At 51.2% G+C, this 13253-nt stretch overlaps 3 protein-coding genes across 5 annotated transcripts in view; all 3 read left to right on the top strand.

Moving 5' to 3' along the window:
• The window catches only part of ankrd27 (ankyrin repeat domain 27 (VPS9 domain)), a 13197-nt gene extending 10697 nt beyond the window's left edge, over positions 1-2500 (top strand). For 2 of the 3 annotated variants that reach the window (XM_086148955.1, XM_086148953.1), the window contains exons 23-29: positions 1-65; positions 135-308; positions 388-481; positions 577-655; positions 733-787; positions 1153-1843; positions 1932-2500. The exon at positions 1-65 is cut by the window's left edge and continues 55 nt beyond it. In XM_086148955.1, coding sequence (XP_086005081.1) covers positions 1-65; positions 135-308; positions 388-481; positions 577-655; positions 733-787; positions 1153-1843; positions 1932-2485 — 1712 coding nt within the window. In that variant the 3' untranslated portion in view covers positions 2486-2500. Of the gene's footprint in view, positions 66-134; positions 309-387; positions 482-576; positions 656-732; positions 788-1152 lie in introns of all 3 variants that reach the window. The other variant, XM_086148954.1, reaches the window with a different exon arrangement.
• A 1443-nt stretch (positions 2501-3943) lies between these two features.
• Positions 3944-9330, top strand: tmed6 (transmembrane p24 trafficking protein 6). The gene is made up of 4 exons (XM_086148957.1): positions 3944-4193; positions 8313-8439; positions 8709-8875; positions 9097-9330. Exons 1-4 carry the CDS (start codon positions 3987-3989, stop codon positions 9328-9330), a joined length of 735 nt encoding a protein of 244 aa, XP_086005083.1. The 5' UTR covers positions 3944-3986.
• A 333-nt stretch (positions 9331-9663) lies between these two features.
• LOC147232231 (uncharacterized) lies at positions 9664-11254 on the top strand. The gene is made up of 3 exons (XM_086148941.1): positions 9664-9790; positions 10440-10538; positions 10648-11254. The coding sequence occupies exons 2-3, from the start codon at positions 10527-10529 to the stop codon at positions 11122-11124; spliced, it is 489 nt and encodes a 162-aa protein (XP_086005067.1). The 5' UTR covers positions 9664-9790; positions 10440-10526; the 3' UTR covers positions 11125-11254.
• The last annotated feature ends 1999 nt before the right edge of the window (positions 11255-13253 follow it).

Below are 13253 nucleotides of genomic sequence, written 5' to 3'. Positions count from 1 at the left end.
GTAACACGCCTTTGATCCTGGCTTGTCTCCGTGGAAACCTGGAGACTGCATCCATCCTGATGCAGGTGAGGTGTGTGTGTTTGTGCGTGTGAGATGGTGGCTGGTTCTGTGCTTGAATATCTCCACGCCAACAGAGCAACGCACTGCTCAACATGGCCAATCTCCATGGCAACACGGCGCTCCATGAGGCCGTGCGAGGGGGACACACATTACTGGTGGAGCTGCTCCTGAGGGGCGGAGCTTCACCGAGCCTCCGCAACAAGACGCAAAGGACGCCGCTGGACTGCGCCTACGAGCTTGGAGGCAAGGTAGGTTAGCCCCGCCCCCAGACGCTTCATTTTAAGGGGGGTTTTACTGACATAAGGCTGTGTTTGTGTGTTTGTTTAGAACACAGAGGTAGTTCGGGCTCTCCAGAAAGCCTCTGGACTCTCTCCTGATGACGAGCCCATCAAGCTTCTGTCGGTTCCCAAAGGAGCTCTCGGTACTAACCCTAACACCACCCCTAACACAAGCTGTTCCTTTACCTTGTTACCGGAGTAGCGTCAATATCAAATGTGTCCAAATTTGTGGTTCCAGCTCATTCCTTCGTGCAGCGCCTGCGACTGCAGGATCATGGCAGCGGCAGGAAACACAGGGCTGGGATGACCATCAGCAGGTGCTCCGTCGCAAAGCTCATCGTCTTCGCGGACGAGTAACTCGTGTTAATGAAACCTTTGTTTGGTTCTTCATCAGGATTCAGCAGGCGAAGAGAGGCTCCTCCCCCAAGACCTCGCCCCCCCCTCGCCAGGTACCCCGATAATGAACTTGTCCTTTGGTGATGAGATGTCTGTGCTGCCCCCGGTGGTGGACAGATGTCACCACCTGTCAAACATCAGCTTTGACCCTGTCAAGAACCGAGGGCCTCGAGAGGGAGACCGCGAGAACATATTCTGTCTTCTTTGGGGTCAAACGCTAGAGTGTGTGTTTGTGTGTGTGTGTGTGTGTGTGTGTGTGTGTGTGTGTGTGAACACACTGACCTCATGTGGTGTCCAGCTGACATCCGAATGTCGTGCGCTCAGCGGCCGGTTGTTGATGAGGTCACATTTTAGAACCGGTAAGAATTAAGAATCAGGTTAAATCCAAACACTGATGTTCTGATCACATGACCCACAGGTGAACCCTGAACGGCGGAGGCTACGGCGAGGGGAGACGGTGGAGTGCGCTTTTCCGGCAGGAGGACCGGAGGGAGGGCCTGAGACGAGGGGGCGGAGCCTGACTCGCTGTCACACCCTGGACTCACATGCCAACCGCGATGTCACACGACCACATCAGGTGGCAGGGATCCGGGATGTTGAAGAACACTCCGATATCACGGCCCCCGTGTGCTCTGCTCATCTGCCGGAGACCCCGCCTCCGCCCTCGGCTTCGCCCGCACTCAGCAGATCATGTGATGACCGTGACAAGGTTTCAGACGTTTTCGTGCCATGTCCCCTTTCCCCCCGATCCCCTGACCTTCAGATCCAAACTAATGGATCGTTATCTAGCGGTGGCACCCAGAAAACACCCCTCAGTGGGGAGTCACCAGAAGGTGTTGCTCATGAAACATCAGACAGTTGCCGTAGTGGGTCTCCAGAAAGTGGCGCCCAGGAAACAGAAATCGGCTGTGCTAAAGAGTCACCTGAAGGTGGCATTGATGAAACGTTACACAGCTGCCCTAGGGGGTCACCAGAGGGTGGGACCCTGGAGACACCCCTCAGCTGCCCCAGTGAGTCAACAGAAGGTGGGACCCAGGAAGAGACACCCCTCAGCTGCACCAAGGAGTCACCAGAGGTCGGGGCCCAGGAGACACATCTCCCCTGCTCCAGTGAGTCACCAGAAAGAGGTGCCCATGTAAAACAAATCAGATGTGCTAAAGAGTCACCTGAAGTTGGCGTTCATGAAACGTTACACAGCTGCCCCAGTGAGTCACCAAAGGGTGGAACCCAGGAGAAACCCCTCAGCTGCACCAAGGAGTCACCAGAAGGTGGGACCCAGGAAGAGACACCCCTCAGCTGCACCAAGGAGTCACCAGAGGGTGGAACCCAGGAGAGACCCCTCAGCTGCACCAAGGAGTCACCAGAGGGTGGAACCGAGGAGAGACCCCTCAGCTGCACCAAGGAGTCACCAGAGGGTGGAACCCAGGAGAGACCCCTCGGCTGCTCCAGTGAGTCACAAGGCGCTGGCTCCCAGGAAACGCCACTCAGCTGTGCTAAAGAGTCGCCCACACCTAGTGTTTGTGAAACAGCACACAGCTGCACCAATGAGTCACCGGAAGGTGGCGCCCATGAAATGCCGTGCTGCCACATCAGCATGGTGCAGACTGACAGCGGGTAAATGCTGGTGCAAGGTGACCGCGCCCGGTTGTAGCCTGACGCTACATGAAGCAAAGAGTCACCCCTCACCGCCCTTTGCTATTGGTCCGGAAGTAAGACACTCACATTGCTGTATCCTTGGATTTTCATCATAAAACACCTTACTGACACTGGATTGGGTATCAGTTCACACACACACACACACACACACACACACACACACACACACACACACACGCACACATACGCGTCCTGTGTAGACCAGGGGACCAGCAAGCTCCTGAGTGGTCACAGATGGGAAATGATCCAAACAGTAGAAAGTGGTGTTAAAGTGAATTCAAAGGATTTATTGGAATTAGTTTCAATCTACTGGATTATCAGCCACTCATTTCAGTAAGTCATTGAAAGAAACTTTTGGTTAATCAGTGACTTTTTCCAAGTGAAGGTTCCTATTGGATGACTTTTCAAGTGCAAGGATCTGATTGGTTGGAACCGAAGACCTGGAGTCCCAGCTCCCGCTGGTGGATAGTCTCTGTGAAGGCCACGTTCTGACTGGTGCTTCCTGTCCAAGGTTCTGTGTGGAACCGGAGGCCTTGCCAGGGTTTGGGACTACCTTCGTCCTCATCTCCAGCACCGTCCGGAGGCTGGTGTTTCCGTGAGCGGGCGTTCTGAAGTCCTCGTGTTTGCAGGTTCCCGACATCTCCAAATGAGGACACGGGTCCTTCCAGCCTCTTCTCATGGATCTCAGGTCTGCGTGTCAGATCTGGATCTGAGTCTGGGTCGGGTCTCTGGCCTGGGTCCGAGTCTGGTGGTCCCGGGTTCAGGAAGCGGCTGATCCTTCGATGCACTTTGATGTCCGCGCTGGAAAAAGGGAAGGCGGCGATCGAGTGACGGTCGTCCATTTGTTTCACTCGTCTTTTACTTGAAGTCTTTTTAACGTGCCTCGCTGCATCATCGGAGCGATGGCGTTACCGATCACCAATTGATTGATTGGGGACATCATCACGGACACGATTCCCCTTCATTTCTAAAAATCCTAGAAAGGAAGAGACTGGACTCGGGCACCTTGTTGGGCTGATGGATCGAGAGACCGATTTCTCCCGATGTAGCGACCCGATCCTAGCTGTGCGATCGATCGATCGATAATACAAGTATTTGAATAAAGTCAGCCAGAACTTTGAAAAGTAAGTAGGAAATTCATTGAGAACAAGGAGAGTACCGAAGAACCTGGATTGATCCTCCAAAAAGTGATTATCAGTGTTTGAAGTTTGGTTTTGTGTCCTGGCTGATCGATTTCCACCACTAATGTATTGACTATTGATTAGCAGCTTTAAAGGTGCGTGTGTTTCTACCTGGAAATGTGCCTTAACTTGCTTCTCTAGAACCTAAGGTGGTCCCGGTTACTTCCTGTCAAGGTTATCAATTGGCCAATCGGTGAAATGAAAATGAAGTGAAATGCTAATGTTGCTAATAAAGGCTTGCACCAATTCTCGACCGGGTCAATAAATAGCTCAACGAGGGTGTGAGACCTAAAATAATCACCCCTGAGAGTGAAAACACATGGGGGTCCAGATGTGGGGACGCCCAGTTTTCCCAGGTTGGTTCAGTTAATCATCCGCGAGTCGCTCTGCCGGAACACACAAGTCCCGGTGGACCATGTGGTACCACGTTCTCCTGCTGTTCCTGCCGCTCGGAATTCCGACGAGTTCCGGCCCGCTGAGCGAACCCCATCCCGACATGTCGGACCAGGAGCTGTTCTGGGGCGCCGACCAGTATGACTTCTCAGTGGTTCTGTCTGCCGGCAGGACCGACTGCTTCTGGCACTTCGCCCACCAGGGGGAGACCTTCTACCTGAGCTACATGGTGAGAAAGAACTTACTTTACCTATTGCAAGACACAGAAGGACTCTTCATTTTCAAACTGGTGACAAAAAACTACAACCTGCATGGAGACCAAATGAAGTTTGTGTGGTAGGTGTGTTGGGTGTGGTGTAGCAAGAGTATCGCACTTGTTGGAGTGTGTTGAAGTGTGAGAGTCGGGTTGTATTAGTAATGGGAATTCTTTTGGACTGCTCCCTAAAAAAATTACCCTCTGCAGACCTTGTGCAGGATTAACACTTTAGATCGGGGGTGCTCACACATTTTCAGCATGCAAGCTACTTATAAAATGACCAAGTCAAAATGATCTACCCACAACAAAAATGCGAAACATTCTTTGTACGTACAATGTATGTTGCATAACCGCATGAGCCAATATTGCACGACACAAAATAAACATGTGCATTTTTTGTCATGACCAACATTCTCCCTGATGACCTGCAATGAAGTGAATGATAGTCTGGACAGCAGCTGCTGACGGCCAGCCTTAGAAACCATGACGTGACTCACTCAAAATGGGGCTTCGGTCGCGGCTTCCGCTTTTTAAGCATGTTGTGTGAAAAGCGACTGCTGTCTGGATAACTGGGATTTTAGTTCCTTCACCTTTCTCTTTCTCCTCTCGCTTTTCGACGAGACGTCCGTGTCATATTTTCTACGAACGGCCCGAAAATGTTGCTCCACATGACCTTCTTTGGCATTGCGATGGCCGACCGGCACATGAGGTAAACGCACTTCGGAAATGTCATCATGAAAAAAAGGTCCTCTTCCCATTCCGTATGAAAGGGATAAGTTTAAGTCTTCTTACTTGGTCCAGCTCCCCCACTCATTTTATACCCTTTCTTAAGTTTAAAAGAAAAAGCCGAGGGCTAAAAATCTGAGGTAACTCGCTGAGCAGCTTGTTAGTTTTGCTGCACTTTGCGGCGTTATTTGTTCATGTGCAGTGACCTCAGTGTCAGAAAAATCAGATGTCCTCTGACCGGCTGCCCTATATTTCAATCAAGAGACGGCATGCACGATAGACTGACATCTATTTTTTTTATGTCATGCGATCGACTGGTAGATCGCAGTCAACGTATTTAGCACCCCTGCTTTAGAGGCTGTAACATAGCTTAAAAAAGAGTAAACAAGAAGTGTTCACACAGTGCTTTGTTTTATTTAGCCATTTAGATGATCATATATCTGGCCCAGTCTTGCCTGTTTTTCATAGAATGCAGCCTCAGGGGGGAACACGCCAGTTGCTTTCTGAGCTGGTCCCAAGCCCGGATAAATGCAGACGTTTGCAGCGAGAAGGGCATCCGGGGTCAAACTCAATTCCATAAAACAAGAATGCGAATCAAACCTATGACCCGCGTACCGGATTGGTGGAGGCCCGGGTTAACAACAACCGCCATTGGTGCCGATAATCTACAGGGTTCCGTTGGAAATTAGTCTACTGGCAAGGGTCTGAGACTGAGAGGAGGGACTCTGAATGTTGGGACAAAGACAGGAAAAGGTAGAAAGTTGGCACGATGCGGAGAAGGAAGGTGGATGGACTTTGCATCCAGGACACCGGGTAAAGAGGGAGCAAGGCTAGAAGCTTTGGTGCAGGTTTTAAGTTGTACTATCACGGTATTGTGTGGATGCGTGTATGTCAGGACAGATCAGATAAATGTGGTTTTCAAGCTTTCAAGCTGGGGTTTTTGAGCTCCACAAAAGCGGACCAGCAAGCACTCCAGAGAGTGGTTAAAACAGCGGGGAAAATCACTGGGACTCCTCTCCCAGAGATTAGTACCATCTACACCACATGCTGTCTGAGGAGAGTGCAGAACATCCTGCGCGACAATCCAGCTCATCACCTGTTTCACCTGCTGCCCTCAGGTAGAAAGTATAGTTACATACAGGCCTGAGCAAAAAGACTCACCAGCAGCCCGTACCCTCAGGCTATAAGACTGTTAAACTGAAGATACGCGCTGCTGACAAATATTCAAACTGCTTAAAACTGCTTAAGTGTTTTCACAGGGATTATTAATGGGGAGTGGGGGGCTTATCTATTTATTGGTTTATTTGTTTCTTTGTTTGTTTATGGGGACTGTGGGAGTCAAGTCACCGGTGGCACTTTGTTATATTATTGCCTGGCACTTAAATCCAGGAAGCGAACTAAGTGGTGTTGCTGCTCTGTGCATAATTTTGCTGCCTTCTGGACATTGACAATAAATTTTGAATCTGAGTGGCAGAGAAATAGGCTAGACTGGTCACTAACACAGCACATAACTTTATTTTCCATGTCCCATTCTTTTGCTACTTTGAGCGGCTTCTCTGCTCGGTTGCCCAGCAACACACCGGTTTGTGGCTTTCAACAAAGTGGCTTGTAACTGGCATGCAGGTTGCAGTGGTTGGGGATGTCTAGCAGTCAGTTGTTAGCGGTGACTTTTTGGACCCTTTCTTGGAGTGAAGCATGCTCTCTGTCATTGAAGTCTGGTATGATTTTCTGCGTCTTTTCCTGCTTGAAAGTACATGAGTGTAGCTTCCCAATCCTCTGTCTTTCATGACTGAAAATAGCCGAAAAGCTCACGCAATCATTTAAGCTGGTTCCTCATCAATTTTGTTTTGTTTTTTGGGGGTCAAAGCCTTCAGTAAAAACTGTCATAGAGCTCTGTGTCGCAGGTCTGCGCTGTTGTGCTGGTTCCATGGAAGAAACTATAGATGCAGTAGATGTTGAAGGAGCAGCAGCAGTTGCAGAGGACACACTGGCACCTTCGTTCATAGCAGGTTCCCCTTGTCCGTCTCTTTTCCTCAAATTGCGCTGATGGATGTAATGCTCTCATATGTATGTGCAGGTTGTTTGTGGAGCCTGCTTGATATGAAGTTTCCACAGGGCGCAGTCTACACGTTGCCCTTCAACTGTCCATGACGTTGAAAAAAGTGTCCAGACTTTACTGCGTTTCTTCACTCATTCTCCTGTGTTCCACTCAGTCTGAATATCCATCCATCCATCCATCTTCTGCCGTTCATCCGAAGTCGGGTCGCGGGGGCAGCAGTCAGAGCAGGGGAAGCTCAGACTTCTGGCTCAGCTCCTCCTTCACCCCGACAGACTGGTACAGAGTCCGTATCATTGCAGATGCTGTACTGATTCGCCTGTCGATCTCCCGCTCCATCCTTCCCTCACCCGTGAACCAGACCCCAAAAACCCCGTGAACTCCTTCACTTGGGGCAGAGCCTCTTCCCCAACCTGGAGTGGGCTCTCCAACTTGTTCCGGTTGAGCACCTTGGTCTCAGAGTTGGAGGCGCTGAACCTCATCGGGGCCGTTTCCCATTTGGCTGTGAACCACTCCGGTGAGAGCTGGAGGTCTTGGACTGATGAAGCCAACAGAGCCACATCATCTGCAGAAAGCAGTCGATCCTGTGGCCGCGCAATCAGATCCCCTCGATGCCTTGGCTGTACCTAGAAATTCTGTCCATAAAAGTTACGAACAGAATCGGAGACAAAGGCCAGGCCTGGCGGAGTCCAGCTCTCCCTGGAAACGAGTGCGACATACAACCGGCAATGCAGACCAAGTTCTGACACGATCATAAATGGACCGAAAAGCCTGCGTGACGGGGTGCCCCGTATCGTATTGGTACCCCATATCCCAAAGCACCCCCCACAGGATTGCCTGCGGGACATGGTCAATGCTTTTGAGGGTTCCCGCTTCCGCCTTCTGGTAGCGGCTTCGGTCTGCTTTGACAAGGGAAGCACGGAACATTGAGTCCCATTCGGACTCAATGCACCCCCGCATCCCTCGGGACGTGGTTGTACTTCTGCCGGAGGTGGGAGTTGAAACTTCTGACAGGGGTTAGGGTTAGGGTTAGGCTGCCAAACTTTCCCAGCAGACCCTCTGGTGGTGATCGGTTGACAGCTCCGCCCCTCTTTGGCCCGAGTGTCCAGGACATGTGACAAGTTTGCTCGCCAGGTGCTGTGTGTCAGGTTGACCTACCCCAAGCAGAGCTGGTCCGGTGTCCTCAGGAGCGGTTCTTCTCTCCGTCCCCAGATCAGGGTTTGGGTTCGGCAAACCTGGAGTTTCCGTCTTCGGTTAGACAAAGCCTCTGACTTTTGTCCAGCCCGATGATGTCGGTGTCGCCGCTGCAGGTCCAGTGGGTGACGGGCGTCGGCCACGACAGGCACCTGTCTGTCACCGTCAACGCCCCCAGCGGCCTCCTGCTGTCCAGCGCCGACGAGGTGAAAGGTCAGATCAGCGTGGACGCCACAGAAACAGGTACCCTGTCTGCTGTTCGACGGACGGACGGGTTTCCATTAACAGCTGCTGAAAATTCCACCGGGGGGCTCCATCCACTGGCCTGACGATACTCGTCTTCATTCAGGACGGACACGATACATCGGTTCATCGCCTTTGGCTTTAGGAGACCTTTTCGGAGAGCTGCTTTCTTTACACCGGCTTCTTCTCCGTGTTGCCTTGGGGTTGAACTGAAAAATCAGGAAAGCGCTTCGGCCCTTCTCATCTTCTGCCCCTATTCTTCCCTCCAGGGTTCCATCAGATGTGTCTAAGCAATTTCCACAACATCTTCGGTGCCATGCAGGTCTTCATCAGCTTCGGCGTTTATTATGACGGAGATGCCAGCGGCGGCCGAGATGACCAGAGGCAGAAGGAGGATGCGATTCGACGCCTGAACGACACGCTGTCCGTCATTCAGGTGCGGCGTGAGACTCGTCGGCGGGTTAGATGTGCTTGGGTTTGAATCTCAGAATGGGTTTCGGGGCGGTTGGAATCTGACAGGTTGCGGGTTCGATTTCCATCCAAATTGAGAAAGACCGCATTTTCCTCGCGGGCCACAATGGGACCCGGCCCAGTTCCACGTGGACGCCATCCACGTCGTCCCGGGTCATGTGATCACAAGTATGGCATCTGTTCCAGGACGCCACTCAGCGCGTGGAGAGGCAGGCGTTCCACATGTTCCGCTACTACAGCCTGGGCCGGATGAGGCGGAGCGCCGACAGCTTCCTTCTCCACGCAAACTCGCGCTTCATCACCTGGACGTCGGCGGCGCTCAGCCTGCTGGTTGTCGTCTGTGGGTCCCTGCAGCTCCTCTGCCTCAAGAGACTGTTCGCCAGCACCGGCGCCGCAGGGGGGGACAAACCTCGGTGCTGACCTTGCTGGTTATTGCCTGTCAAATAGTAGCTCAGGAAATTTGAAACAATTCTGAAATACAGAAAATTCACACAAATTCCATTTAATGATAGACCGGATGTTTTTCACAGGTCGGTTAGCTTATTAACTGCCAGCCTGTTGCGTCCCGTGCCCGAGGAGCAGTCCCGGGGTTCCTGTCCTCACAATCTGAAAATAAAGGTTGGGATGAAAAAGAAAGTGAGGCGTTTCTGTCGCTCGGACCTTCAGAAGCGCTTCCTCGACGCACCGCCTCCCAGCGCCTGAACACAGGGTCATGTGACGGCATCCTTCAGCGGTGTAGATAAGGAGGCCATCAGACAAGTTACGGTCTGTGGACGATAGGGTTCTTCTTCAGGAACGACTCTTCAGAGGATACGACGCCCGTCGGTCAATAATCAAACCCTCCCAGGTGATTGGCTGCTGGCTGACGTGGCACAAACAGGTGAGCGTTCACGATCTTTTCTGCGGCAACACATTTGAACCAATTTAAGATCTTGACGGGGGGGTTCACTGTGGACTGATCCGAAGCCGAAGACATTTCTGATGAAGAGAGCTATTGAGGTTCTCTTAATGAGGTGTGAAACCGCACTATGGTGGACAACTCCGCTTGGAGGGGCTGGTGGGGGCTGAAGACCGTTAACATGGTGAGACACAGAACGTTGGAATGTTTCCTCTAAGTGACTCCACATTCCTCCTGCCGGGAAACGGAGAAAACCGGTCCGACAGGAGAGAGCTGGTCACTGGGAAGCAGTGGGTTCATGCCTGTCCATCAGCTGGACTTTGAAGCACCTCATCCCAACCGATGTTCTAACCACTTTAAATCGCCTTCATTCAAGGGTGGGACGTAATGTTGTTTGACAGTTTCACTGCTTTTCTTGTTCGCTCATGTCACTTCCAGTCTCTCAGATGTTAAGGTTCATCGGGACAGGGAAGGTGAGACGGCTCCTCACGTCTTTGTGGTTTCGTCTCGCTCAAACATGCGTTGGGCTCTCGGTGGATCCCGGAGGGCAGCTCAGAATGGAACCCGGAGCTCAAACTCATTGCATCAAAGATGTTTTGTCTCTAAATGTTGTTTCTTTATACTGGTGAAGGTCAAATTTTACTGTGGTCCAAAGATTGGAGGAGAACCCTCTGGAGTTCATCTCATAACAGCCGCAGGTGGAGAGCAGCTGAGGAACATGAATCTTCAGGTGATGCAGCCTAGAATGACATGCAGCTTGCTGTTGGCGCCCTCCAGTGGACAGACAGATGCTTCAGAATAGGCTGAGAACATTGTCTGATGGATGTGTTTCTCCGCAGGTCGCAGCCAGTGGCGTGAAAACCTTCTTCACAGTGTGCAAGGTCATCTTCAACCTAGTCAATGCAGTGAAGGTCAACAAGAAGCAGTGCCGCCGACTGGCGGACCGGGTGGTGCAGCTTTGGGGGCTGGTGACGTCTCTGCAGCAGCAGGGTGGCTTCCCCCGTCACCTGGAGACGTCTCTGTGGAGGCTCTGCCAGACGCTGGGCGAGGCAGAGGACCTGGTCCGGAAGTGTACCAAGTACCACCTGCTGTGTGCCCTGAGGCACCGCGGAACCTTCAGCAGCCTGAACCAGGATCTGGACCAAAGCTACCAGGTTCTGTTGGGAGCCCTTCAGGTGGATCAGAGAGGCAGAGGGATGGTTCCCAGCCATGGGCTTCATGACAGCGAGGATGCGATGATGGTGATGTACGCCGTCCAACTGGCGATTGGACCTGACGGCCTGTATTATGAAGAGGTGGTGGTTGTCGCCCAGTAGCAGGCTTACTTCCTGATGAGGTGGTGGACTCTTCTCCTCAGCCATCAAGAAGGTCCTTCTCATACTGAGTCGAACATCATCTGTTATCACGTTTCTGTCAAGAACAATAAAAAGATGAAAGTTCTTCACAGCTCCAGACCTTGTTTTCCATGTCAGAACAGAAACCACGAGCCAAATCCAGCAGAGTCTTCCTGCTGAGAACCGGCGGCACATTCGATTCATCCTTTCACTCATTCATTCGTGATCTGAACCCCATCCGTGATGGGTGGTGGGCGTGAACGTAGATGTCAGCTGTCATCAAAGAAATTCAACCATTCACACCCCTGAGGCAGTGGATCTTCTTTGAACTATTTCCTGTTTTTGGACTGCAGTGGGAAGATGGAGAACATGGAGAGAACCCAGTTGGCCATGAGGAACCTTCCTGCTGTTTGGTGTTCCGTTCCAACCCATCGTAGGTCCATCTCAGAAAGTTCTCAGGACTTTCACTTCTGGTTCAATGTAGTTTTATATATTTGGCATCAAAACACCTCTGAGGCTTTCTCTCAAGAAGAAAGAGAAGGTCCAGGCTGTTTTTTGGGGGCCACATTTCATTGGGATTTGTGTGTGTGTGTCTGTGTGTGTGTGTGTGAGAGAGAGTAGGTACTTGGCCTCATATAGCACCTCCTGGTGGAGGTCTGGTCAAATTCACTCCAGATCACTGTCCCAAAAACCTGAATGAAAACTCCTCAGATGACTGGAAGCTCCTGCAAACTCTTTGTGAAAGACAATGCTCTTTGCCACGGCAGGCCGGTGTGGAATCCACCCCGGCCAGGAGAGTCTGACCCATTCGGTCGATGGCAGCGCTGACCCTTGTTCCACAAGGCTGAAGGATCAAACCATCAATGAATGGATGAGTACAAAAAATGGAGTGAGGGTTAGTGTTTATAACCGGATTTGGGTTCAGGTTGGGGTTAGTATCTGGGCCAAACCTGACTGGGGTTGTCTTCAGATTCAGGATATAGCACTGGGTAAGTTATTTGGCGGAGTTTGCACAGGTAAAGGCAGAGAACAGGTAGGCCACACCGAAGCCGAAGCCGATGACGAAGGAAATAAAAAGGATCAGATTTAGCTCCATGCCAGGTCTTTGCTTCAACCCTGGCACCTTCACCTCTATTTACAACCTGATGCCAGTGATGTCACTAGGGAGCCTACAAGCTGGTTTTACAGCATTCACATGAACACACACACACACATATTCCAGGCATGTGGTGAAACTAGCCCTCTCTCACTGTGATGACGTCACTGACTGTGAGGTGCAGCTCATCCGGTGATTGAATTATTGTGATGGCTAAGTTGTTCTAATTCGAATGTCAGAGTTCTTCTTGAGATGACCGCTGTCGTGGACCGAGGCAACCAAGGGTAGTAGTTATCGTCTGAGGTTGGACCTGGAGCCGGAGGTCTAGTGGTAGACCATGGAGGAGGTTCATAGATGGCGGGAAAGAGGACAGGAAGTTGGTCGGTGTGAGATGAGATGATGCAGAGGTTTGGTAGATTGTCAGAAACGCTGTAGGATAGCGGTTGAGCTGTTGTCACGGAGTTCGATCAATCAAATTCAGACTCTGCCGTGGATTATTTTCTGTCGTGCAGACTTTTCTTTGGTTGTTGAAACATCAGCAATGAAAATGAGAAGTTATTTAGAGGAGGAAGATATGTGTGAACACATCGAACAGTCTCTGGCCATGAAGCCCCAACTTCAGCTTGACCGCTGCCCCGCTGTGCATCTTGCTATGAATAGAAGCCGCGCCTCTCGTTTGTAAGGAAAGAGAGCAACTTGTTCGCAGTGGTGATGGACAGGCTGACAGATGAGCTTAGACAGGAACCTCCGTGGACTATGATGTTTGCAGATGACATTGTGATCTGTGGTGAGAGCAGAGAAGAGGTAGAGGAACATCTAGAGAGGTGGAGGTATCCTCTGGAAAGGACAGGAAGGAAAGTTAGTCGCAGCAAGACAGAATATATGTGTGTGAATGAGAGGAACTCGGGTGGAACGGTGAGGCTACAGGGAGTGGAGATCAAGAAGATGGAGGATTTCAGGTACTTAGGGTCAACAGTCCAGAGCGTAGGAGAGTGCGGAAAAGAGGTGAAGAGAC

The sequence above is a fragment of the Fistularia commersonii genome, chromosome 7, assembly GCF_037954325.1.
Source record: "Fistularia commersonii isolate RoL2024-O1a breed Wild chromosome 7, RoL_Fcom_v1.0, whole genome shotgun sequence".
NCBI classification, from domain to species: Eukaryota; Metazoa; Chordata; class Actinopteri; order Syngnathiformes; family Fistulariidae; genus Fistularia; species Fistularia commersonii.
This window is presented reverse-complemented; position numbering and strand designations above follow the sequence as displayed.